Genomic DNA, 27,410 nt, shown 5'->3' on the forward strand with positions numbered 1-27,410 from the left:
TTGAAGGTTTTCATTTTTTTCCTTCTGCGTTTTGATCTGTTGTTTGACTGATGAACAGCCAGTTGCTGTGACACAGCATGTGAACATACGTATGTGAACATACAGAAAAAGAAAAGATTTAAAAAAAAAACATTTGCAAATGAAACAAGCTGGATCCTGTTTCACTGCAGAGAAATCATGAGAAAACAAAAAATGCATTTAAAAAAATTATCATTTTTTCTTGTGTTTTGCTCTTGATGCGACTGCATCAAGTTGTCTTGATGACTCACCTTTTTAAAGACAAATATCTGTTTATTCATTGTTATATCACTCAATGCGACGTCATCTTCAAGTCCTCAAAGTCTGGAATTAACTTGATTTCTTTTTAGCTGATAAAGCTGATTTATTATTCTGTGTAAAAATGTCTTTAAAAAGTTTAAAAAACAAAGGAGACAATTCATTATCATTACTTTGTAACATCAAACAATAAAACTGTTCAAGAAGAGCGTGGTGGAAAAGTCCCAGCATGCACTTCTATAGAAAACTGATGTGGATGTGAGAAAATGAGGTAAAGAAATGATCAAGATCTGTAGATAATTCTGATAGTGATCCATATGTCATTTCATTTGGTGCTGGAATGAGGAGAGCGTCTCCCTCAGCTGATCAGGACTGGTTCAGATAATCGGCCGTCAGCGGACAGACGGGTGGAGACCAGCCGGCAGGTGTTTGGTTCATCTCCTCTCCTCCTCAGCAGGCCTGCCAGGCCACGAGATTCACCACAACATGTGTCAAGATGATGGAACAGACAGTCCTCTGGTGTGGAAATGAGAGCAGGTGCTTTTCAGATACCTCGGCCATCTTGATGAGGAAATCAACAGAGATGAACGGACGGACTGTAGATCTCACTCTGCTCCTCATCCTCTGTGTTTCTCAAATACTGAAGGTGAGACGAATAAAGCAGGACAAGGCTTTACTGAGGTCTCAGGGTTTGTGGAAGTGATGTTGTGTGTAAAAGGGCCAAGATGTTTTGTCCTGAGAGTTTCTGACCTTCCTACACTTGCAGGGAATCACCTCAGAGAAAAGCTCCTGTTGCTCCAAAAGATGAATAAACACCCAACGCTTCAGTCAGGTTCAACATGTGCACTTATGACAAGTAAAGACTAATATATACACTCGATGGAATCATTTTAGGCTAAAATAAAACTCCCCGTGCTATTTAGAGAGCCTTTTTCTTGCAGGAACGGCTTTTTCCTTCATCTGTCACAGTGGCCTGGCAGCTGCGTCCAGGTGGCAGCCTGGAGCCAGGTGTGCAGCTTTACGGGTCATGTGGGACAGAAATGAAAGAGGTGGTCTGTTATAACCTCATTCTGTCGTTATCAGGAAGGATAAACTCATTTTTCAGCTGTTTTACAAACACAGAGCTAATAACAGCAACAGCTTGATTTCACTTTGTTTGTGTTGTAAAGTGCTGAAGCAACAGTCCAGTGCTGAACTTACCTGTAGAATCAACTTCTCTTCCTCCAGCTTCTCATCCGTCTTTGTGGAGCTGGATCACTGATCACAGAAAACGTGATGAAGACACGAAGCAGCCAGACTCACATTTATAAAAAATTATACCCCTTTTTTATTGAGTCCTCATATACAAAAGAAATACAAAAAAGAAACACGGTGGCGGGGTGCAAGGGGGGGGGGGCCTGGGGGCGTGGGCAGGGAGGGGTGGGCCACATAAAAAGGGACACGACAGGGGCTGATGGGGGGGGGGGGGGGGGGGGGGGGGGGGGGGGTCACACATCGAACAGACGAGGGCAGATAAAACAGAACGCTGTGGTCCCGTCCAGTCCCTCCCTCCTCCTCGTCCTCCTCTTCCTCCTCCTCCTCCTCTTCCTCCTCCTCTTCCTCCTCCTCCTCCTCCTCCTCCTCCTCCTCCTCCTCCTCCTCCTCTTCCTCTTCCTCTTCCTCCTCCTCCTCCTCCTCCTCCTCCTCCTCCTCCTCTTCCTCCTCCTCCTCCTCCTCCTCTGTCAAACTGGAGTTTCAGTCCTACAAACATTCATCAACAGCAGCGACGCTCAGTAGGCAGAAACGATCTCCCGGGCTGAGTGGAACCGTGGTGGGAGGAGCCAGAGAGGGCGGCCTGGCCAACTGCCGCCGGCGCAGGTGTGTGAAAACATGGAGGAAACTTCATTCAATTCTGCGTGACATTCACGGAGTTGAAAGGTCAGCAGGCTGGATGACGACGGGTCGAACCTCAGTTCCTTCTGTTAGTCCAAAAATCTGACGATGCAGCACGTTTTCCTTCTCCTCAAACATCACACCTCCTCTTGGTTGTAGGCTTAAACATGCTCAGTGGAGCATGATATTACATTCACTAAAATACAAAAGCCCGTGAATATTAGCTGGCAGTCTTCTTCCTCCATATCGCTTTCACAGCGGTGGACCAATGGGAACCTGTCAGCCGCCTCTGAAATGACATGCCTTCAGGTCAGAGCACACAGAATGTGCTCCTCCATCCAGAGCGCTGTCCTGTCGCTCCTGCTCTCAGAAGCAGGAAGGACCCGGTCTTCAACGAACAGAAACGCACAGGAACACAGGAACGGAGAAAAACCAAGACCTTATGACAGCTCAGATGAAGCAACAAAACCTGAAGAGCACGTCAGGATCTGGAAAGCTTTTGCTGATTCCCACAGTAAACATGGTGTATGCATAAGGAACCTGCAGGTGTGAAGGCTGAGAACCTTCAGGAGCTACCGGAGCCAGAGCGTCTCGGGAACATGACAGGGAGGAGAGAACCAGACCGATCCAGATACGAAGCCGACCAGCTCAGATGACTGTGCCTCAGCAGATCAGAGACTGAAGTGTCTCCACAATCATGTCAAGATTGCTCATCTGCAAAGGTTCAGTGGTACCAGAGCTGGTGGTAATGTTTTGGCTCACTGATATATATGTCTGCAGCTATTTTCAATCACTAATTGAAGAATTGTACCAAATTCCTTGACATGAATTTCCCACCAGCCCGATTGTTGGACTCTTCAGATCCTCTCCAGGCTCTTTAGTTCACGGTGTGAAAGTTTTATTCAGATGAGAGATGTGTGTGTGTGTGTGTGTGTGTGTGTGTGTGTGTGTGTGCGCGCAGTGTTTGCCCTCTGAGGCTGGACCTGTGAAGCTGTCTCGCTCTCTCGTGGTGCTGCCTGTGGAAGCCCCGGCGCCGCCGTCGCTGCCTCCGCCCGGCGGCTTCCTTCGTCTCACTGCCGGCTGCTCATTCACTCATGATTCTGTTTTCTTCCCAAATGCAAAACAAACCAAAACACAGAGTCTCCTTAAATAACTTAAAAAAACAAACAAAAAACCAATAGAGGGAACTTGAGGGAGCCAAACCAGCCTCGCTCCAGAGGAAGGGGGGGGTCTGCTTTCGGTAAACATGCTGGAGCAGCGACCTTTGACCTCGCCCACTGACACTGAACTCCACCATGAGACGGTTTCTGCCTGGCGAGCCGGCGCCTTTCTGAGGAATCTGCGGAACCCAAACCCCGGCGGGCCCCTCAGGACAGTTCGGGCTTGTCGGCCGCCTCGGCGTGATGGCCGCCGCCCCCCTCGGAGCCGCCGGGCGCCAACAACGTCCTGCGGTTGTAGTGGTGGTGGCCCTTCATGATGCCCGAGTTGTTGTTCTCGTTGAGGATCTGCTTCTGCTTCTGCCGGTTGAGCGACTGCACCAGGCCCAGCACCACGGCGGCCAGCGAGTACTGGCCCGTGATCCTGCGCGGCTGCAGGATGAGCGGGTTGGGCTGCACCCGGCCCAGCAGGAAGTGCGTTCGAATCTTGCCCTCCTGCTCGCTGATGCCCTTGACGTAGATCTCGCCGCGGTACTCGAAGGCGAAGCCGCGCTCCTTCAGGATCAGGTAGGTCTCCTCCGGCACCTGGATCTTGCCGCTCACGCCGGTGCTGTCCATCCGGCTGGCCAGGTTCACCGTCTTCCCCCAGATGTCGTACTGCGGCTTCTTGGCGCCGATCACGCCCGCCACCACGGAGCCGTGAGCCATGCCTGCAAAACACCGCAGCGGATCAGTCCTCAGCGCTTCGGACGCCTCACAGGCCCGAGTAAAAGTGAAAAACAAAACTACAAGCCACTTGTATCAGCCTGATCACGATCTCATCGCTGTCACTGGGCGAAGGCCAAAACGCTCTCCAGGACGCCGCTAAAGCTGAACACCTTTTGATGGGGTTAAAAGCAAAGCAGAAAATGTCTTCCGGTGCTCACAAGTTCAAATTATTTTTGTTTTTCTTCTTCCATAATTAATAATATCTTATATAAACATGAATTGTTCTTGGGGACGCTGTCCTCACGGCTGAGTGCAGCGTTACTCTCATGAAACATGAAAACATAGAAAACACGAGATATTATGACCCGTATCCAGACGACATGACTACACCTTCCTCAGCGCAGTCCTCCAGCTGGAACTGACTCAGTTCAAACAGCTTTCCAAAACATCCCCAAAAGCCGAAGGCAGCAGAACACAAGAAAGCTTAAGTGATAGAATGTGATTAAAACAATGGCTGAATTCCATCTGTCTGCGTTCTGTCTCATCCTGCCATTGCTGTGTTATTTTCCACGGACTCCATGTAGGAACAGACAGCATGAGATCCTGTCTCTCGGTACTGCTGTCTCGTCCTCTATCTGATGGCGGCAGCAGGGAAATGAGTTCGGGGGAAGGAGATTTCAGAGGTGTGTGTGAGACGCTGATACGCCGTCTCCACCGTCTCCACCGTCTCCACCGTCCGTACGGCGGGAGGAAAACGTGACGTGTCTTCACAAGCGGCCTGCCCGGAGACGACGTCTGCTATCATGAGGACCACACTCACCTCACCTGGATCCACGAATCGCTCACAGGCTGAATCCAGACACATTTTCCACAATTTTGGGTAAAAATAAGGATGTATTACCTCCAGCTGCAGAGATCAATCAGGATCCAGAATGTAGAAATTCATTTCCTCAATAATGCAGAAAACGTGTGGCCAAGAAATGTAGAGACGAAATAAAAACACTTGACTGAAAGCCGTTCTGCTCAGAATGAGGGCAGCTCAGGAAAAGCTTTCTGTGAGAGCGACTGCAGGTCCTCACCGATCCGCAGCTCGAAGTTGTTGAAGGAGTGCTTGTTGATCTCCTGGATGCTCTCGTTCAGGGCGATGGCGAAGTCTGCCAGGGCGCACAGGTGACCCCATTTATCCTCACATTGCTGTGGAGTCAGAGGGGACAGCAGAGGACGGTGAGTCGGGAGCAGCTCAGGAAGACCGTCTCCACTGGACTCTCAGGACTTATTATGGACTTTTCTAGCTCCACTCGAGTCTTAACCACATGTGATGTGGCAGAAAGTTTCAACAACACCGTGAGCAGGAAAAACACTTCAGAGCAACACACAGCGTTGGTACAGGTTATGAAAGTACTACAGACTGTATGTCACATCAGATTATTTCTTCCTTATATGAGAAGTTGATAGAGTTACACCAATAATGTTTGAATGCCAAAACTTCATTTAAATTAAAGTTCATTGTGCTTCCTGTGAATCCCAGCCAGGCTGCTGGCCTGTCCTGTATTCCTGTGCCTGTGGTTCTGCCCCGCGGCCACCAGAGACGTCGGCATTCAGGCTGCCAATCAATGACTTTTTTCTTTTAATTGCAGTTCATTGTAAAATTGTGAAAAATCGGAACGAATGCATGAAAGAACGATTTATCACAGGCTTTACTCAAAACACACAGGCTTAATCTGCGAAAGCAGCAGCTTGTCATTGGCACAGTGTTACAGTAACAAGAGTGAAGTGTGTGTGTGTGTGTGTGTGTGTGTGTGTGTGTGTGTTCAGTTCAGTTCATTGAGTCTGACCTGTTTTTCGGGCGACAGTCCGGAGACGGCCATGTACGTGCTCCCGATGGTCTTGATCTTCTCGATGTCCTGGAAACGGTCCTCACCAAGCAGCTGGGACGCAGACAGGGAAGATCACGCTGTTAAACACCGTTCACTGGTGACTACGACGTCAGAACGGCGTTGAAAAACCGTCGTCTACATTCCTCATGAACACACAGTTCACCCAGGGGGGGATTCTCCGCAGCCGAGGGAAGGTCTGTCCTGGTTGGAGGGAGAAGTGTCTGAAAGTGAGGAGTTCGGCCCGAGGCGGCGGAGCACAGCTGGAGTCCGTCTGTCCGTCTCCGCTCTGATTTACTCTGACATTTCCTGTCAGAAAATCTGGCCTCGGACGCCTGGTCGGGACCACGGAGCCTTCAGATCGATCCACAGGAACCAGAAGACGCAGCTTCCTCTATTGTGCTGCTGAATCTAGAATCCAGACTAGTGCTGCGGTTTAAACATCTGCAGGGCTCAGACTCGTGATCGAGGCTGGTTTTACTGACATCTGAAAGGCAGAATATTCTCTTAAAATCATAAGCTCATCAATCATTCCCTCAGGGGAAATAACGACTGGGAGAAAGTTAACATCTGGATTCATAGTAGTGGTGTTCTTGATGGAAAAATCCCCAGAATGCTTTGTGAATGCAGTGTTTTTAGAGCGTAATGCCTTCTGAAGGCCCGTGGAGAGGAGCCCGTCTGCTTTGTCTGCCTTTGCATCAATCAGGCCTGAAGTGCTCTGAGGAGCGAGCTGGAAGTTTAATCACAGAGTCGGAGCAGCGAGGCTCTTCACAGGTCCGCCGGCTCACCTCGTCGAAGTCGGCAATAATTTCGTTGAGGAGCCTGAGGCACTCCACCCCCTGGTTGTTCATCTCCGTCTGGGAGTAGAAGTCGGCGAAGCCCGGGATGGAGGCGAACATCACGCCCACGGCGTCGTAGGACTGCGAGTACAGCTCCTGTGGCACAGAGGGAAGACTCAGACTCAAAACACTCACTTCTGAGGACCTTTTCCTCCACAGAGACAAACGGATCAGTCGGTGTCGTCAGCATTGAGAGTTTCTCACTCTGCGTGGTTTTCATGCTCCCTCCACCATGGTGCATTACAGGGTTTTGGCCACTGGGGGGCAATGTTGGAGCATGGCGGAGCAGCGCTGCACATCAACGGGCCCTGTCCAGCCTCCTGCAGTAAACCACTGTGTCTTTCCGGGGATCTTTTAATAATGGCTGGATAAACACAGCGTCCAGTCAGAGTTCAGCATCTCCAGTTAATAATTCAGCCCGCTCTCGCTCGCTCTCGCTCGCTCTCCTCTTGTATCCCGCTTGACTTCTCGGTGTAATTGTACACTGGCCTTTGACTTGTTCCTGGCATCATTGCTGACATTATGCTCAGTAATGAGGCCGGCCAGATAGCAGGGCTCCAGAGTTAACCTGGGGAATGGCTTAATTACGCTCCTGGTATTTATTTCACTGTGTCTGCTCAGAACTTCATCAGACAGATGTTTATCTCGGCTTCTTCTGGGATGTAAACGGTCTTCATGCTTTAATCAATCGAACGGCAAACATCCACGTTTCCAAGCTCCTGCTGCATCTGCTTCCCTTCAGCAGCCCAGGAGCGACAGGGGGACAGGGGGACAGGGGGACAGGAGGACAGGAGGACAGGAGGACAGGAGGACAGGAGGACTGGAGGACAGGAGGACAGGAGGACAGGAGGACAGGAGGACTGGAGGACTGGAGGACAGGAGGACAGGAGGACTGGAGGACAGGAGGACAGGAGGACAAGAGGACAAGAGGACAGGAGGACCGGAGGACCGGAGGACAGGAGGACTGGAGGACAGGGGGACAGGAGGACAGGAGGACAGGAGGACTGGAGGACTGGAGGACAGGAGGACAGGAGGACAGGAGGACAGGAGGACGGTCTGCTGCTGTCAGGGAGACTCCGCTCACACCAGTCCTCCCTCATGTCGCTGATCATGAAGCAGGACTTATTCCAAATTCACCCAAGCAACATAGAGCTGGTTCACAATTTATACTGAGGGAGAAGTTACATTTCTGAGCAGAAGTAAATTTAGTAAATGGTAAATATTGGTTCTGAATGATCTGTTCAAGCACAAAAGCAACAATACTAATTATTTCTTCAATTTGTTTGTTTAGAAGTCTGTGACTTCCTGCTCAGTTTTGACACAAAATCATTTATTCTTTAATCGTCACATTAGACCTGAGCCCGGTGCTGAATGCACATCACTGCTCCAGCTAATTAGCTCTGCTAATTTCTCCAGTCAGCCCTTCTCATGCTCCATTGACTTCACTCATTGTCATCTCATTTCTGTAGAAATTCCAGAAGTGCACCATTGTGCTCCTTTCCTGAGATAACCGAAGGCTTTCTGGAAGTTTCTGCCTGCTGCTGGTACTGACAGCATTCAGAGCTCCATGTTTGAAACGCTGGTGAGTTCCTCTGAGAGAGTCCAGGGACTGGAGCAGCTGCTATGTCGTTGCAAAGCTCTATTTCTCTGAGAGGCTTTAGATTTTTTCTGTGCATTGTAAACAGTCCTGAAGTTCTGGAGATGGCGTGCGTGCTCAGAGTGAGACGTTAGATCACAGTCAGTCAGATCTGTGTTCCTCTCCGCCAGCTTCCTGTTTGCACCCTGCATGCACTTCACAGCAGATGGAATTTAACACGGACAGTGAAAAGATTTCGATATTTTCGGTGCTTCTCGGCGTCATTATGGAGCTTTGTGTGAGTGCAGCACCGTCCGACACTTTCCTCACAAAGCCAGCCGTCCTGCAGCATGATCAGCATGTACCGGGGAAATAGTGCCTTTTTCTCAAACAGTGGGCAAGAACACCTGTAACCATGACAACCGTGCATTACCCGGAAAAAAAAAAGAGGCTTTAACCTCAAAATGCCTCAGCTGAATATCCGGAGTGTGGAAATCTCTGCTGACGTTTCTCAGAAGCCCAGAAAGGAAACTCAAATATTGAAAGAACAACCTGATCCGTGTTTAGCGACTCCTCCGCCGTGGCGTGAAAACCTCTTCATCATGGAACAATAAACAGCCTGATTAATAATGTAACTAGCAATTAGGACCCGATCCAGTGTAATGAATCCAGTTTTAATTGTGTCCTTTTTAATTAGGAGCAGGCGCCGGAGCAGAACGATATCAGCCCCTCTCCTCCGACAGTCACAACTCATCGGCTGCTCGACCTTTGTTCTGGGGGATAAAGACGACTCGATAACAAAGCAGCCCGACAACTTCGGTCTACCTTATCTAGCTGACTGCTCACCATTCCTCGCTCCGTTCAGGACAGGAAACGCCGTCAGGCAGCCTTTAAAGTTCTCCATGATTCCTCTACTCAGCTGCTTCCTTTCACAGGATGACCTAGGATCTGCACCCAGGTCAATCAAGGTCAAGAATAAACTGAAGTGCCACCAGCTGTTGGTCAAGTTACCCTGATGGTGGATGAGAAACTGTCGTCCAGATTAAAATATTTCCACACCAAGATGAATAAGACTATAGTTCAGTAAAGTCATTCAAGGTCACCAGAAATAAAGTCAGTAGTTTGGGAGCTTCTTTGACTCCTTTAACACCACGACTTTTATTCTGAAGAGTTTTAAGACAATATGTACGGTAAGCACGGCTGCAGGATCTAAAAATAGGAGCTCCTAAGGTGTTGTTTCAGAGTGTGTGCTCTCCAGCTGCAGGGAAATTAGAAGTGGAGAAGAGGTCGAGCGACCGAGACGAGGAACTTTATAAAGTGTGGTTCTCAGCAGAGCGCGGGCAGCCGAGACGGACGACACACCAATCAGCGAGCGGCGCTCCCTCCCGCTGACTGACAACACCTCATTAAAGTCAAATCAAATCAAACGCGTGAGGCCAAAAAAAAAAAGGGTCGCCAGCTCAACAAAGATTTCCGTCTGAAGGAACCGCCCGGCCGATTCTCTGAACAGGCTCTGAAAAGCAGTTACGCAGCCCTTTCTTCCCCGGCAGGGCTGGAGCAGCGAGGCTCCGGGGGCGAACGAATGAACGCCAGGGTGCTGATTCAGGAGCAGGTCCGCGGAGGGAGCGAGGCGAGGCGAGGCCCAACGCTCTGGATGCTGAGCTCGAGAGTGTTAACGTGTTCAATGCGACCTGTGTGACGAGCACAGGCCCTGGTGGGCCGGTTTGGAGGCTCGGTGGATCCAGGAGGGCTCTCGCTCGCTCGCTGCCTGCTGGGAGGCTGGTTTGGGGATGATTATGTTGAGTTTCACTTGGTTTCCTCTTGTTGACTATTCTCAATAAATTATTTCTTGCGGCGTCGACCTCGCTTCTCTGTTCTGCTCTGAAACACCTGCCTCTTCTCTGCAGAGCGCCCTCCGAGTATCTGTTCACGTCAGCAGATCCGGCAGGAGGCCATGCACTTGTTTCATTATTCTGAGCTTTGATAAAGGAGCTGGACTCTGGAACAGACGCTGAAGAATGAACCTGGGAGTCAAAATGCAAAAGAGACTCCACTAATAAAACCAAAATGTTTTCTACACCCATCAAAGCCTGTTAGCCCACCTCACCAGCACGAAGAAACGTCTATCATGTTCGGTTTGACCTCAACTCAAATTTGACAGAAGAGTGAAAACTGGTAGTAAAACAATTATTTCAATTAAAATCTACCTTTTTTTGGCATCTCAAATAAATTGTCGCTTGTAAATTAAAAAAGGAAATATTAAATTGTGTGCTTTAAGAGGACAGAATAAGGATTGGTCCAACCAGGTGTGAAAGTCATCACTGGAGTTCTACTGGAGGAGATTCTCCGGCGCTCGCTCCTGACCTCGTTGTCGCGGTCCTTCTCCAGGAAGTGCCGCGCCACGTGGCTGGGCAGGATGTTCCTCAGCATGTTCTCGTTGTGCTCTCGCAGCTCCTTCATCTCGTTGATCTCCTCTTTGGCCTGGACCCGCCACAGGAAGTCCAGCCGCGCCGTGTACTCCAGCTGAGGATTGTGGGAAAGAACAGAGCAAAATGCATGAACATGACAAGTTTCTCACTGCCTTACACTCTTCAGTTTGGGTTTTCCTCTGTCTTCTAACACTTACTGAAATATTTTGCTTGAAAGTGAAATGTCTTATTGACTTAAAGAAACTGCAGTGGCTTATCTTCATGGTACAATCAGCTGTATCACAACCAGAGACAGACAAATCTGTGTTACTGTTGTTTTTTTACTGGCCAAGAATTTGTCTAACTCTGTTTTTCTTCTTCTGGAGGTCAGCGCTGAAACGCTCTCGTTCTGCCACAGCAACATTAAAACTTGATTTGAGGACGAGTTCTGAGGTCGAGAGAGATGTGAGGAAAATGTGTGAAGTGCTGCAGCAGGGCGGAGAAAGCTTCCTGGAGGTTTTCTGTTGGAGTCGCCTCACGGCGCTGATGAACTGCTGGCGCCTCCAGAACAACGTCGTTCATTCAGAGTCCAGCAGACTGGATGAAGGTGAAGAAGTGTGTCCACCATTTCTCCTCAGCACAAACAATGAGGAGCCCAGAGCCGATCCCTGACGGACCCCACCCTGAACCCGTTAACACCATAAAGCCATCAAACATAAAGTCTGTGGGCCAAAACAGGCCCGCAAGAGGCTTCAATTTGGCCGAACCACCAAGCAAACTATAAAAAATGAAAGAAAACCTTCCTTTTTTAAGCAAATGTCTCAAGAGTAGTGTAAACAACACAACACAACACAACTCTGAGACCGGAGCCGAGGTAGCGGCTGCAGCAAAATATGTGTTGCTGACTCTGGAGAAATAACACAACACCTACAGGAGAAGTTCTTTGGACATTTCACAATATTCTGCACCAGAATGTTTCATTGAAATTGGCTTTATGTGTATTATTGTTGGTAGTTTTCAGTCCTGATCGTTTGGTTTTGTGGAAATAAAGACATTTCAACACGTGAAGGCTGAGCTACGTTTTTAATTTGTCCAAACATTTACTGCTAGGGAAAACAATTGATCAGATACTTGAATACCTTAAGCTACTCTTATTACGAAGAAGTCACTGCGTTTCAAAATACATACATGCTAAATCTGATCTGGACACTTTCACTTTTTCTCAAGATCATACAAAAGTCTAAAAATTTCTAAGAATTTCAACATTCAAACTGTTCACACATTTCTCCACAGGCCTTTAAAAAATCCTCCATTTCCTGAAAATTCAAACGCGTTCAAGGGAAAGTCTGTAGTTTATTTCCTCCGGATGATGGAAAATGCAGCCGCCGCTCTGCAATGAGCTGCTGAATTAAAAAAATCAGTTAAAAACTGGTTCAATTATGTAACGCGGCGGAGCTGGATCAATCAGCCACGGCAGAGGATTCCAATAACCAACACAAATTACTTTTCAGAATGAACAATTAATACAAAGTCATTTGAATAAATTAGAGCCCAGCAACAGTCAGCGCCATTTAGTTTGTACCGCTAAGAAAGAGAAAAAAAAATCAGTTTTATTAAAATTAATTTCAAGGGCAGACAGATAAGCCTGTGAGGATTTCAGCGACGGAAGCAGTTTTCTGATTAATCGCGGTTTCAATTAGTCTCCTAATCGTATGAGTGAGTACAGAAACTTCTCACTTTGTGTTTCTCTAATTAAGGATGGAGAACAGGTCGCCCAGGCGTTAACCGGTGTGACCTCTTCAGCTCGCAGACGACTTCGATGGACGAATCCTGGGGAGATACCACCGGGTGGGGGGGGGGGGGGACGCTCTCCAGCACGAATCAGCTGTCTGAAACATTTCCTGCACGTTAGGATTGTCCTCACCTCACGTGTGTGTTTACAGCTCAGACGTGTTGAACACAGGGTAAATTATTGAAGATATTTAGGTTTGGAAATAGAATTTTTCACCATCAGAAACTTGACACTTTGCCTCACTACATTAAAGGTGTTGTAGGCAGGATTTGGCAACTCCGCCATTTGAAACCCAGCACAGCCAATCCTGTCCTATTTTCTCTGACATCACGCCCTCACGCAAGTTAAGCCCCTCCCACAAGAACGTGCGACAAACGCCCCTCGACCAATCACGGTTAGAGCCTCATGGGCTCTTCTGATTGGTCAAAGATACCTGGAGCTGTGAGATTCCTTTTCAGCTCAGAACAGAGACAGATGGAAACGCTGCACCCTCGCGGTAGTGCAGTTATGCTACACTCCTAAAGGATTATCAATGGATACTCTAACATTTAATCCAAAGGAAACACAGAAAAATTAGCATTGACTAGCAAAATCCTGCCTACAGCAGCTTTAATCTGACAAATGCTCTGGCCTCCTGGAACATGCATTTCAGACAGAATGAGGCGTTCAGCGGACGTGAATAACATGCAGTTTTCCTCAGAACCGCACAGATGTGGAGCAAATTAAAACTTCTAGGGAGAATGGGAGCAGCTCACATGTTTCGCCCCACCATGCAGAGTGCTGTGACGGTCTGCATCCTCTGGAGAGCAAGACAGACTTCATGAAAACCAACATTTTAACTTCTTCTTATCCATTGTTTACTTTTGCTCAGCAAATTGAAACATCTGTTAAGTTCTGGCCGCTGTCCTCTCACTCCAAGCTCTGTGAGTTTATTTACGAAAGTAACGACTGCTGCTCAGCAGGTGATAGTAGAATGGTGGTCATTTAAAACACATTAATGTTGATACATTTAAAGAAAACTCGTCCCATTTGATCAAAACTCAGGGTGTAATTTCCACATTGTGACAGATCTACTCTCAGTTATGGTCTCTGGAAAGCACATTTTCAGCTGTCCATTCATAACATAGTGTGTAAAAATGATATTTCATTCCAAAGTAGGATAGTACCAGATAAATACTTTAAATCTTCAGACGTTTGCATTTGAATGGTGCAATTTCATTTTATCCAGTAATGTGTTTCTGTTTTTTTAAGTATCACAGTGGATTCTCAGAAAGGATGACAGAAGTTAGAGAAAGGGGTTAAAAAAACAAACATACTCCAAATTTTGTCACTGACAGAAAGAAGACAGTTGGCCTGTTCTGTGGAATTCCCAGGATCCAGAGCAGCAGCTGTTTCTCCGGCTTTGCCACTGGGTAAATCCAGACTAACCGGTCTTCTGCTTGCGATCTCCTTTCGAGCAGAAATAGTGTGTTGGTTTAAATTGTGCACCGGCGGGCGAGAGCGGCTGAAGGCAGTGCCAGGGCTGAGGCCAGGGAGTCTGCAGCAGCAGCAGCAGCACAGAGGCGCCCAGACAACGGCGTCTGTGCCTCCACTACTGGGGACGGGGTGCGCAACAAGCTCCACGTCTTCGACAAAAGCCCCACATTCAGCAAACAAGGTGCAGTCTGAAGCAGAGGGGTGGAGGTCTGCTGGCGTCGAGTCCCGGGTCCTTAATGAAACGTGCCACACACGTTTCGCAGGAATGTGTAGTTAGTTTGACAACGTCTAGAAAAACACGTCACGCCCTGCAAATCAGCAGGTGGGAGCATTTTTTTTTTCTTTTTCTAAGATAAAAGGTTGTGAAACGCTGCGAGACAAAGCGGAGTGCTTCCTGCCGTCCATTACCGGTTCTGAACGGAGATGATTTAGAGGCAGTCACACACTTTATCATACCATTAGCGACGTTCAATACAAAGCCGCACGGCGCTGTTTTGAGGATGGGAGGAGTAAACAGTCTGTTTTCCGGCGGCGCTCTCCCGCCGCCTCTTGCTTCTCTCACAAACAGCTCTCGGCGGCCGTGAGTGTTTCGCTCCTCACGCTGCCAGCCGCCATTGTCTCCGCTTTGCCAAACCGGCGGTCGAATTGACCCGGGGAAAATCAATACGCCGCTGAATGACTCCGAATACGACTGCTTTCTGCTTTCACCGGGCTACAAAAGACCTTCGATTGCGGCCGTCTCCCCCGCCTCTGACTGCCGCCCATCACAGGTTGCCATAGAGAGAGAGCGGCGCTGACAGCGGTTTCCATCAGGCCGCTGACTCCGACCGCTCCCGCAGAGAAGCGGCCTGGATAATGCATCAGAGGTGGAAATGGAGTGGCTTGGCTCTGCTTCTGCTTTGTGTTTGCAGAGAACAAATTCACACAATACAGAGCAAAGAATAAACATTCCTAACAAGAGGTTTTCCTTCCCAGCATTACAGATGCACTTCCCAATATTGTGGGATTGTAAACAACTCTAAACAACACTCGCACCTGTTTGTCGCAGCCTGAATGTGGAGTGAGCAGCCTGACAACGAGCAGCGGGAAAGTCCTCCAGCCTCTGACAGAAAAGTGACTTATCTTCTTTCTGCTGATAAAAATCCTCCAAGCCCCTGCTGAGGATTATTGAAAGATGGAATTCATACATAAAACCAGACTGCTGGCATCCAGAGCTGCAGACAGCGCTCACATATCGAGTTAAAAACACACCGAGTAGGAGCAGCTGGGCAGACTTTATATTGACTTTATACTGATTGATCAAGCTTTAATGTACGGGCTGCACCTTTACAGCAGTCTGGAACATTCCAACATCATCCCCAACATCATCCCCAGAGCTGAAAACTAGCAAAGACCCATTTATTTACGTTCAAACGGCAGTGAAAGTAAAACAGTAAATCCCGTGACAGTCTGTAAAACTTCCGTCCTGACCACTATCGCCCTCTGCAGGATTCATATCCGTAATAACGTCACTTGTTCGTCCGATTTTATCACCGCAGCTGAAGTGAAGTAGATCATGATGACAGGCACGAATCCTGGTCAAATGCTTCAAAGTTACCATCGCCTATAAAGTTTAATAACCTGATTCAGCTGATTCTCCTGCTGGCTGCGACGTACCAGCAGCTATATGAGGCAAGAGGAGGCATTTATCCGATATCGTATTTGATATTTCAACTTTTCAGACTCTCTCCATCGTTAAAACACGCAGCGGTGACGGGAATGGCGTCTGATCATCTCCATCCTGTGATCACACCGACGCCGCTCGCGCCGCTCGGTCGCTTGGTGTGGAAAAATGTGACTGTAAAGGTCGCGACCTTGACTATCACGGGGACAGAAACGTTCCCGGAGAATTTGGACAATATTGTGAATATCGCTGCGCAGAGCGTCAGGCCGATGGCGCGGTACGGGTGAAATGCCGTGGCGAGGCGCCGGGCGGTCCCACGCCGCAGCCAGACGGATCCATCGCGCCACAGATGTGAGCGCAGACGCAGCCATGCGGCGCGGCGGCAGCGGCGCTCGCAGCCAGCGGCCACACGCTGTCAGCAGCGAGCAGCAGGATCTGCATCCAGATCTGACCAGCAGTCCGTCAGGCTGGGGCAGGCTGACTTCATGTTTTATGTTATACATGTTTGTTGTTTAAAAATACACAATTTAACATCAAATAATGTTTATTTCCAAGAATGATCTCAGAATTTTAAGATGCATACTGTACGTTTCTGTAAACTGTGACTGAAGTAAAATACTCATCGTGCATCTGAATTCAAGCGAAGCCCTCAGCTGCTGCAGCTCGTCACTGTGAAGTGGTTTTACCCTTCTTTTAAAAAATCCGAGTCTTCATCGGTGTGCTTTAACACCACCAGGACTGCAGCTGTCTCTTCCTCGTCTTCTGTTATTTTTACCCCAACTTAGCTGCTAGCGCTAATTCGACGGTTGCCTAGCAACAAGGACGATGCCCGCAGTGTCTCTGATTCATGATTCCATTCACATCTTTACATTATTCATCACAGAAACGAAACCAGACTTTTTGTTGTTGTTGTTCCTCTCGAGGTGATCGCGCTCTGCGGGTTCTTGGAATTGTTTTGGCTTTGATGGAAGACAGCAGGGGGGCTGGCAAGACAAGCTGCAAACACAGCGATTAGGGATTCAAACAAGGGACCGGGACCTCGAGGACCTGGACCCCTCTGAAACCCGGAAAGACAGCGACCATCAAACTGAGGACATTTGTTCTCTTAGTGAGGGAAACAGAGTAGAATGTAAAAACCTTTCTCTACTGATTGTTTTTCAGTTCATTGTTGTTTTCTTACTCTTCCTACTCATCCACTGAGAGGTCTACTGTCTGGATCAAAAACCTTCCTGTCTGGTCAGGTTTCTCCTACCTGCTGGCCGTGGTAAAACACTGCGAGGAGGAACATGGCCATCAGCAGCAGCGACGTTTCTTTGGTTCCCAGGAAGTTTCTGTTAGAGCGAGAAGAGAGAGGAAGCCACAGATTACGACCGTTCTTTTCTGGAGCGCGAACGAGCAAAGTGCAGAAACTGCCATGAGTAAAATGAAAACTGAGAACGCCTGGGCTCAGATATAAGACCGATCAGAAGCTGTACAGCTGCGTCGAGGCCGATCTGATGCTAGCTGAAGCTAAACGGCTAACAGACACGGAGATGCTGCTTCGAGCGAGTTAAACAGAGCTCAGAGCTGCACTTTCAAACCGAGCCAGAGAGCATTTCCTGACCAGCTTGAGACGGTAAGTATTTAAGTATTCAGAGGAAAACAAACAGCCGCCCTGCTTCTCACACACACACTTTGGTAAAAATCCAGGTCATTTCAAAGGTTGTGAAGTTAAGAGAACAGAGACGCTGGAATTAGCTCGCTCCGAAATGCCATGTAATGTAAATGATCTGACCTGCGCTGCACACATCATTCGTAAATGCTAATGGATTCACATCGTCCTACATTCTCCAAGAGCACATTCAGTCACGCCGTCATGCACACACACCCGGCGCTCACACTGATGTTCAAGGACACTTTGGAAGACAAACCAGTTAAGCAGGTAGAAGTCTTTTTTTCATGTTTATTTGAAAAAATAAATCGAATAAACAATTTCTTGTCATTTCAGTTTCACGTTGTGTTGGATGTTCGCTTAGAGTCATCAGACAGTAAAGACAAACATGCTTCACTTGTCTATAACTATGTTTCTTCGTCTAAAAAAAAGATTGAAAATAGTGAAAAATAGTGTTACACACTAAGACGATCCCAGTGTCTTCAAATTCCTGGTTCTGGCAGCTGACCCTGCCCACACCAACAACGTCTGGCAGTACGGACATTTCCATATGAACAGCTTCTTTTTTACAACAAACTGCATTTATTCAGTCATGTGTGACTTATTTGCTCTAACAGAGTGAAACTTCTGAACAGAAAGCGAGGCTGCGGTTCCTCCTCCAGAGGTCTCCGGCTGACCTTTAATCTTGCTTCCCAGAAGGCCTTAGAGGAGTTAATCTGACCCTCCCTGCTCCCTGTAGATCTCTCATATGGAAAAACCTCTGCTCCGGGCCTTCTCCCCCTCTGTTCTAATAGGTTTCATCCTGGTTATTTTCTCAGGAAGCAGCGTCACTGAAAGGTCACTGTACTTTCACAGAGAACCCCCCCTCACCCGCCCCCACCGAGATGACTTTCCTCACATTAGAAGCAGAAAAAAGGTCAGTGCAGCCGACTCACTTGACCTGGAGGAGGGAGAGGTCGTGGAAGTTTAAAGGGTTGACATGTAGGATGGACAGACAGTAACCTAATGAACCACATTCACCTTTTCCTACAAACCAAGAACTGAAACTCTTCTAGAAATCGCGGGAGCGAACACTGAGTGTCGACGGATGAAGCAGCTGAACAGCAGCTCTCCGTCCTGTGGAGGTGTGTGCGGCGTCAAACGTTCCTCGGCGGCGAGCCAGTGAGGCGCTCACTCACTCGGTGTTGTGGTGGACCGTGTCGTATCGGACGAACAGCGAGGTGTAGAACGCTTCGGTCAGCAGAGAGTAGATGGCGATCATCACCAGCAGCACGGCCAGCTTCAGCACCGAGTTCAGCCTCAGGAACACCGCGCACGTCACCATGGCCAGAACGCCCGTGAAGACGAAGTACTGGGGAGGAAACGCAGAGAGACGGGCTGAATCCAGACGAGAAAGCATAAAACTAAAGCATCTCAGTACCAGCAGCCCTTCCAAGGCTCGTTCTCTCCTTCCTGCTGGACACGGCTTTGGGCTATCAGTCCTGAATAAGCGCCATGACGTGACTCAGCCGCCGCAGACGGTCTTAAACAACACGGCGCGGTAATAAACCCGTGGTGGGTCGTCCTTTTATCACCTCTCCTAAAGGCGCCGCAGTCGGCACAAGAATTTTTTTTAGCTGTGTCTAATCTAACATTCCGGTCTGGTTTTGTCGCTGCCACAAAAAAAGTAAATAATTCTTCCTCACCGATCTAAAAACAGACCTTATTCGGAGCACAAGGGTTTTTCTGACCCTGGGGAGGAAAGAAGTTTCTGAGGTATACCTGCAGCCAGTCAGGACTGGAGCCGGGCTCGCAGCTGTAAAAACGTGGCTCTTATTGAGACCATCAATCAGCTGGAGATTGTGTGAAAAAAAAAAAAAAAACAACCATAATGGATATTTTTTTCAGGACTTCCTGATGGCTCCATCGGTCGCTGTTGTGTGAGGCGACGCCTCCCTCTGGGCGCCAGCAGATGTCCAGGATATTTAATTCATCATTTCGCCGCTGTCACAGAAGTGGAAGGAGAGAGAAAAAAAACAAACAAACACAAAAACCAAAACAGATGGACCTGACTGCACAACCCGCCACGCCTGGGCTGGTCCGTACCTCTGGGTAGAAGCAGATGTCGGGGATGGGGGCCGACTCGTTGAACGTCTGGTTCCTCAGAGTGGGCGACTTGTCAAAGTCGCACCACAGCTGTGAGAGACCAACAGCCAGGATTATTGATGTTGTACATTATTAAACTGATGCTGGATCAGCAGAAAAACTAAACTTTCTTCTTCTGTTTCAACAGAATTTCAGGTAAACGAAGTTCTCAAACAGTCCATTAAACACTCGACAGAAGCGGTGTCACACATTTCCTCTCTACTGTAGACTTTATGCTGAGAGATGAATCAGTTCAGATGACCAGGATTGTCAAAATATCTCATCATTGAAGATCATTTATGGAATCTGACAAATTATTCTGATCAAAATATGAACCAACCCACTATATTTCTGAGCTGCAGCTGCATGTGGCCAAACCTTTCCTGGACTGTACTGATCTGTCCTGAGCTGTAAGAACACAGTGAACCGAGGCATATCACTGTTGAAACTGCAGTTCTTTAATTCAAATTCCAGGCTTGTCATGTGTTGTACAAGGATAGTTCTTTAGTTCTTAGTTCCAGTTGTTCGTGTATCATAAAGCCATTATTTACCCAGTAGCCCTTGCATGTGGCTCTTAAGGTGAAAAGAGTATTCAAATCAAGTAGTTTTTCTTGAGGATACAGGAGGATTTCAATTCTCAATGTTTGCCTTGAAAATTTAAATCAGGCCTTCGCATGGATTGGAGTGTCATCTAAAAAAAATTCACATTTTTTCTCCCTATCAAAGGAAGAACGGGAGAAGCTAGCTATCGTCTTCGTTCGTGTCATTCAGTTCAATAATTACTTCAATAATCATCTTTAAAATGGAAACATTGCTAAAAGCACACACAGATGTGCATTCAAATCTATTCAAAGTGAATTTCAAAACCGTTAAACTTAATGTATGCCCGGCTAAACGGCTCTTTTTAAATCGCTGTCATAAAAAGGAAACGACGACAAACCAGTAACGTTCCTAATAAGCATTTTGTTGGTATTACAGCCTCATTTATCGAGCTCGTCTGTGCCTCGGAGCTCCGTTATTGCCCAATTGCTAATAAAAAACATGAGTAGCCTTGGTAAAGGACATTCCCTTTATTCTTATTATGAACAAGCGCGGCCCTCAGATAGCAGACGAACACATTAATTCAGACAGCGTTAAAAACAGCCTCTGATGAGTGTCTGTCTCGGCGGTTCTGCCGGAGGGTGAACTGTTCTGCTGTTAATGGAAACAACTTGCATGATGGGGACCGAAAATAACGGGAAGACCGTAGCATCAGTCTTGGAAGCTGTTTTCAAAAAACAGCGTCACTGTCATGTAAACAGGGTTTTAAAAGCTCATGAGATCAGAAGATCTCTTCATCGGTTAAACCAGAGGGAGGTGGGTGGGACGCCGCTACCCTCAGACCTTCTCATCTCTTAAAGCTAGCTTCCACTTGACTGAGTTACTTATAAAAGCTTTCGGGGAGAGAAATAAATACATTGAGCCTGAATATGTGGCACTTTTGATTGTTGTTTGAGAGCATTTCTTCATTTTCCCATCAGTCATCTAATCTCAATAGGAAAACTGGTTTCCAGGAGCATCCCTATTATTCATTGCCTCGTAACCCAGCCCCGCCCACTCCTCATCCGTTTGGATTTTGGAGATTAGCTCAGTCTGGTCGGAGCCCATAGAAGGGGATTTCACGCAGTCCTGAAACAGCCGAGCCAATCTGCGTTCCCGCTTTTTGTTTTCAAATTTTTTTGGCGAATTCCGGTGGCTAAACCGGAAGTGACGCTATCGCTGTGCGTAGCGGAGATTACGGAGATAAACTTTAACCATCGTCTGAAAGCTGCAATCAGTAAAGTTACAGCCAAAATACCAAGAATTACAACAATCAAGCAAGAGCAAGAGTCTGCGCCTGGTGAGTTTCTAACAGGAAAAGACGTTTTCGCGTGTCTATGCGTGTAGAGAAGCTAGAGCTAATGAGCTAATGCTACCCCTTAGAGAAGCGAACGCATTTTGATGACGTATTTGTTTTGAAGCGCTGATTGGCTGAAGTGCGCTGTCAGTCAAAGGAGTAACCGACGCCCCCTGCAGGAAGTTTCAATGGGCTCCTATCCAGACTGGGCTTAACTTCAAATCCAAATGTGGATGAGGAGTGGGCGGGGCTGGTTTACCAGGCTGCATTATTCAGTACAGTGACTGAATGCGAGACTGAATAATAATAATATGCCACTTCTGAAAGAACTCACTATATTGATCATGGCTGCCAGGAAGTTGATGAGGATGGAGACGAAGATGATGACGTTCCGTGCTGCGTAGGTCTCGTTGATCCAGCAGCAGGCTTTGCGGAGGACCAGAGGCAGACACTTGTAGTCCTCGGCCGTGGTGACGAGGACCAGGCAGGAATGGAGGACGATGAGGACCGAGAACTGAATCACCATGGTCACCATTCTGCAACAACAAAAAATGAGACAAGCAAAAGCAGTAAACTAAAGATCACACTGTCGCAGTGAGAGTATGGATCAAATCACATAAGACCCCGTGATTTTTTTTTTTTTTTTTTTTTTTTTTGAGGAACCCCAAACACTGACAGACATGGAGCAGAAGTCTTTGTTTTTATTGATTTAACACGAAGACTCATTAAAACCCAAAACTGCTGAGGTCCCGGCTCCGTTTACACGACAGCATCTCCACTCTCATTGCATTGTGGGTGTCTGTTCACTCGACAAGGCTTCTGGCAGTCCCTGAAAACACGACTTTGTGAAATCCTCTGACCTCACCTCTGCATCAGCGATACTACAACCATGGCTGGAGCAAGTTGTCTTTCTGGGGACAGTAACAACAACGGCGCCTCCAGAGTCAGGGCTTGGTAGATTTATAGCTGAGTCACCCAAAATAGCAAAACAACTCCACCATCTGCCGTCTGAATGTCCGGTGTTCTGCTGTACATGTCCAAAAGCATGAAATTACATCAATTGTAACTTTTCTGTCATTATCATGGGAAAAGGTCAGCAACCTGCAAAACTCTCCTGAAACCAACACGAAAACAGTGTATTCTCACTGGAAGTGTTGTCGTGTGAACGGCTCCTGAGACTCATGAGAAACCCAGATTATGTTTTAAGAGCAGTTTTTTAGTTCACGGTGTGAGTTTCTTACCTGGCGGAGGGAAGAAGGCTTTGGATGGTGGTGATGAAGATGAGCACGATGAAGGCGCACACCAAGTTGGACTTGAAAACCTCATCTCTCATCTGTGAGTACTGCACCACGAAGCAAGAACGAACACCAAAAGAAAAAAGAAAAGAAGCAGGAGTGGGGGGGGGATGGAGAGACAGGTTTTCAGACAAATGGAGGAGACTCAGCACGTCCAGAAAGCACGAGTCCAACACACCAACGCACGGACAGACGCACGCCACGGCTCGACCACAAGCGTTAGAGAGAGAGAGGCGGGGCCGGGGGGAGCCGGGGGGAGCCGGGGGGAGCCGGGGTGAGCTGGGGTGAGCCGGGGTGAGCCGGGGTGAGCCGGGGTCCTGGGGAAGGTGCGAAGCTCACAAGCACGACGCCGTTAGCCGAGTCAGCGACACAGACGGAGAGCGCCGCGCTGGGATAAGAAAACAACGAGGCCACGCTGACGCTGCACACGGCCTCTGAGGGGCGACTGCAGCAGGACGGTCTTCACTCCTCACTGGGCTGGTTCTAGTTTCAGGGATTTGGCAGACTTCTTCTAAACAGGCTGATTTCTCTCTGTATTTACACAGACACCCGGCAGGTCCGTGACCCCTGACCCCTGACCCCCATCAGTATGGCTGCTCGCCACAGCATAGAAACAGGGAGGGTAAATATGGAAAACAGAATTCTCCCAGGAGCATTAATAAAGTATAATGAGTTAGTAATTACTTCAATGTAGTTTTTCTTTGATGGATGTAATATAATGATGTATTTTAGTAACACTGTTCATGTACTTGAGGCTTCTCTGTTTGCAGGACTGAGCAGGACTCGTTTATTTCCTCTGCAGCGAATCCAGAAGCTGTTTTTGTTTTAGCTCAACTGTTTTCAGAAACTTGACTGTCACTGCAGGACGTTCAAAGACAAAATGTGGAAATACTGAAGAACTCCTGCAGAAAAGACGGTTTTCACTGATCCAAAGAGAGATTTCTTCCCTGTTCCCTCGAGGGGCTTCTTTTGTTTTGTTTTTTACATCTAGAGCTGGTGTTTGAGCGTTTCCTGGAGTGCTGTGGTGTTTCCGACTCCTCACTGAGTCCGCGGTCTGGTCTGGTCTGGTCTGGTCTGGGCTCACTGCCTGACTCATCCCGGGCCGGGCTTCTCTCCCCGTGACCCCTGTGACCCCCGCGACCCCCGCTGCCCCGGCCTCGCTCTGTCTTTCTCAAAAGGACGCTGGGAAATTAGCAAGAGGATGCTTCACGTTTCGTCACAACTTCAACAAATTAAAGAAAAAAGAAAGAAACAAAAGAGAGAGCGAGAGAGAGACAGCGAGAGAGAGAGAGAGAGAGAGAGAGAGAGAGAGAGAGAGAGAGAGAGAGAGAGAGAGAGAGAGAGAGAGAGATGAGGAAGGCCAAAAGCAAATCACTGCACACTGACTGGCTGAGGAGTGGAGAGGGAATCAGGTACAGCAAAAGAACAGCTTCTGGAGGATGGCGGTGGGATTTAGGGGGAAACACAACTGTGAGGGAGAGAATGAAAAACTCAAAGCTCAGGGAGGAGATTATTCATGGAGCAACAGAACAGGGAGGAGAGGGATTTAGAGCTACAGAAGTGCACTGCATTCAGCTAAAAACCCTCACAGACAGGGCTCATTTACAGTGTTATCACCACCTCATATCTCATCATTATAAAGAACAGGTAGATATGATGTGAAACTTGTGTTGCTGCTGTGGCATGTACGAAAAGAAGCTGCAGCTTAAAATCAGCTCACCGACTGTAAATTTGTCCTACAGTTTTTCTTGGATTTGCATTTCTCATCCTTTATTTTCCTTTCACAACACAGCATGCTGAGATTTTGAACAGATTCTCTGCAGAAACACATGAATATAAGCTCCATTTAATATAATTAGAACGTCTCCTCCGCCAGCATGGAGAACAGCAGACACTAAAACAGACGTTTAAACTTTAGATAATTATGAGATTTTAAGTCAGAAGGATGGGATGTGAATGCAGTGCGCTCCCATAACAACTAAACAGAAGGGAAAAAGTAGAACATATCAAATTTCTCCACAAGACCGTCAAAGGGAAACAGGTCCGTGGCTGGACGGAGGGTCATGAGTAAACTAAAGGGCTTCGGCCGCTCTGCAGCCCACTGCTGCTCACGGAGGCGCAGTCATCCACCGATCCACATCCAAACACGAGTCCATGAAACGATCACATTCTCGTTCAGGAATATTAGTCTGGAGTCTGGAGAGCGTCACTGGACTCTGTTTACATGCATGTAGACAGAAGGTGTTGAGGCCGTTTACGCCACATTTCCATGTGAAAATAGAAAATTTAGCCAGTCGATGGACAATAATAACACATCACCTCTGTGTGTGTGTGTGTGTGTGTGTGTGTGTGTGTGTGTGTGTGTGTGTGTGTGTGTGTGTCATTATAAAAACAAACAACAGCGCCAACTAGTGGCCCAATATGAAAGCTGTATGGCTTCGGTTGTTTCATTGTTTTCAAAACGCTTCGCTCAGACCTTACTGAACAATGAAATGGGAGGACAGTGGTACGAGGTTAACAACTCAGAACATTCTGAAACTTTTTTCAATGCTAGAATAATAATCGTAAAAAAAAAAATCATATTAGTTTCTTGATTTTTTGACGACGAAAGCCACAAAATAAAATGTGAAAATTACTAAATGTCACTTAAGGCTCCTTTCTTGGAAAGTGAATTAAAAGAGAAGAGAGCTATGACACGCCCCAGACTCAGTCCGAATAGAGGAGAATGCTGAATTTTGATCAGCTGTAGAGCAGCTTTATTTCCTTATTTTCCCGATGACTCATGTAAATAAAGCAATTGAAACGGTCCGTACAAGTGGAGTGCCTTTAGCTTACTCATGATGGGACAAAGAGAACTGTCGGTCATTGTTTTGCTTCTGAAAATCGTCATCTGGGAGAATATATGAGGGAGAGAGAAAGAAAAAAAAGGTTTTCCAAAAAGACATAGATCTGTCTAAAACCCCAGCTACCTTCTCTTCCAGGCTGGAGTCTTTAAACATCAGTGAGAAAGGCTTGATATGCTCTCTTCTCAACTTATCGCCACTCCGTAAGTCGATGGCGCTCTCTATTCGCTTGTTAATTTCCTCAGGACCAGAGTGGACATGCAAAGCTTGTGCGAGATGGTTTGGAAGCAGATTTATCGAATTTCTCGTTAGGGCAGCCAGAGTCTAGAGGGAAAGCACATGCACACAGAATGAACCTGCTTGTCCCCCTTTTTTTGTTTCATTCAAGATACAAATGAAAAAAAAGAACAGACAGTTACATTCATTACATACACAAAAGAGAAAAAAAATTAAGGAGGAGGAAGAAAGGGGAGATCAAAATGCGGCGCTGGCCGTCGGACGGACAGAGCGAGTCATGCAGCTCACATTCACTCATTCATGTTGGCGTGGCGGTGTTAGTGGTGGCCAGGCTCACAGTCATGTTCACACAGCAGGACCGTGATTCACGTGGGTAAAGACAGGAGAGTGGCGGAAACCAACATGATAAAGCATGAAATGGGGGAATCCAGCCACACACTGTCTGGGGAAAGGAGGCTGAACGTTCTAACCCTCTCAGAGCGACCTTCAACATGTTACTGGGAAAAAACACTTTATTAAAATGAACCAAATGCCGGTGAGAACTGAATGAGAGCTGCTGTAAAAAGAAAACGAACGGCACGAGGGTCTCTCTTTACAAGAAGCATCTGGGGTTCTAATTTACCACTTCGCCACTTCCCGTCTCCGTCAGCTCCACAAGAGCTGAGCTGGAGGCTGAGGCCTGCCTCCATCCTCGTCTTCACAGGCGGCCGTCAAACCCCCGAGAGAGGACTGTCCCCTGCGCTCCGTCACAAACAGACATCTGCCTGCTGAGAGGACGCGCTGTAACACCGGGAACTGGCCGTCGAGGAGTTTGGTGATTTCAGGTTTAAAAAACTAATGTGGAGAGAAAATACAAAGTTCAAGAAAAGGAAGAAAATCCAGAAAACATAATATTGTGGCAACATGCTTCACAGAGTTCCAGTCCGGAGATGAAAAAGCTCCTCGCATGAATGTTTCAGTGACGTGACGTCCTGGACATGCGTCTCGTCTGAGCGGGGCTGCCGATCCCGATCATCCTGCGGCGCAGAGCTGCTGCTGGGTAGAACCAGAGAGCGGCACCAGCGTTTCAACACGAGGAGTGGTTTCAAAACACACCTATCTGTCCATAACTTTTTTCAACTCTGCTGTTGCCAAAGGAGAGAGAGAGAGAAAAAATGAAGATTCCTTAGTTTCCCAGTGAACTTAATCCTCTTTTCGTTGATTTCCGTGCTGTTGAACTCATTAACGTGGGGGACTCTGGGTCGGAGGTGAGCTCCTCCAGGACGCTGACCTCACTGAAGACCAGCAGGTACAGGGGGCGAAGGTCACATGTGAGAATCTGAGTAATTTTCTCTCCAGTTCTGCGCCGTTACCGGATCACCCTTCCGACTGTCTGCGACGTCACGCCGCTGGCAGCCATTAACTCGCCGCAGAGACAGAGCAATGCGGTGAAGCACATGTACAGAAATTCAACGTGTTTCCCACCTCCTTCACCCGAATGAGTCATTCAGAGCGTGAAGACATTAAATCTATCACACTCAGATAGATCATTAAGCATTTCATTTAGGCTGTGAATGAATTAATGCTCTCAGGAAGGAAAACCTTAATTGCTCAGTTTTTTTCTTTCTAAATTGCCTGTTTTAATAATTGTATTTATTTTTTGTTGTTGTATACTTGTCCGAAAATGAATTTAAAAAATTGCCTGTTTTGAAAATGAAAACAATATTTAGTTGCAAATGTACTAAAAGATTAACAGAAGCAGGT

The 27,410-nt window shown here is 47.5% G+C and overlaps 1 protein-coding gene across 2 annotated transcripts in view; it reads right to left on the reverse strand.

Moving 5' to 3' along the window:
* Positions 1-3,341: 3,341 nt before the first annotated feature.
* adcy8 (adenylate cyclase 8 (brain)) overlaps positions 3,342-27,410 on the reverse strand; it is a 71,166-nt gene continuing 47,097 nt past the window's right edge. Inside the window, exons 8-18 of one of the 2 annotated variants that reach the window (XM_030114844.1) lie at positions 25,557-25,754; positions 22,534-22,634; positions 21,627-21,828; positions 19,378-19,467; positions 18,471-18,643; positions 16,894-16,972; positions 10,667-10,825; positions 6,676-6,822; positions 5,849-5,941; positions 5,093-5,207; positions 3,342-4,015 (exon numbers count right to left, since the gene is read on the reverse strand). In XM_030114844.1, the coding sequence (XP_029970704.1) occupies positions 3,516-4,015; positions 5,093-5,207; positions 5,849-5,941; positions 6,676-6,822; positions 10,667-10,825; positions 16,894-16,972; positions 18,471-18,643; positions 19,378-19,467; positions 21,627-21,828; positions 22,534-22,634; positions 25,557-25,754 (1,857 nt within the window). In that variant the 3' untranslated portion in view covers positions 3,342-3,515. The remainder of the gene's footprint in view (positions 4,016-5,092; positions 5,208-5,848; positions 5,942-6,675; positions 6,823-10,666; positions 10,826-16,893; positions 16,973-18,470; positions 18,644-19,377; positions 19,468-21,626; positions 21,829-22,533; positions 22,635-25,556; positions 25,755-27,410) is intronic. The other variant, XM_030114845.1, reaches the window with a different exon arrangement.

The sequence above is a fragment of the Salarias fasciatus genome, chromosome 18 (genome assembly GCF_902148845.1).
Source record: "Salarias fasciatus chromosome 18, fSalaFa1.1, whole genome shotgun sequence".
Classification (NCBI taxonomy): domain Eukaryota; kingdom Metazoa; phylum Chordata; class Actinopteri; order Blenniiformes; family Blenniidae; genus Salarias; species Salarias fasciatus.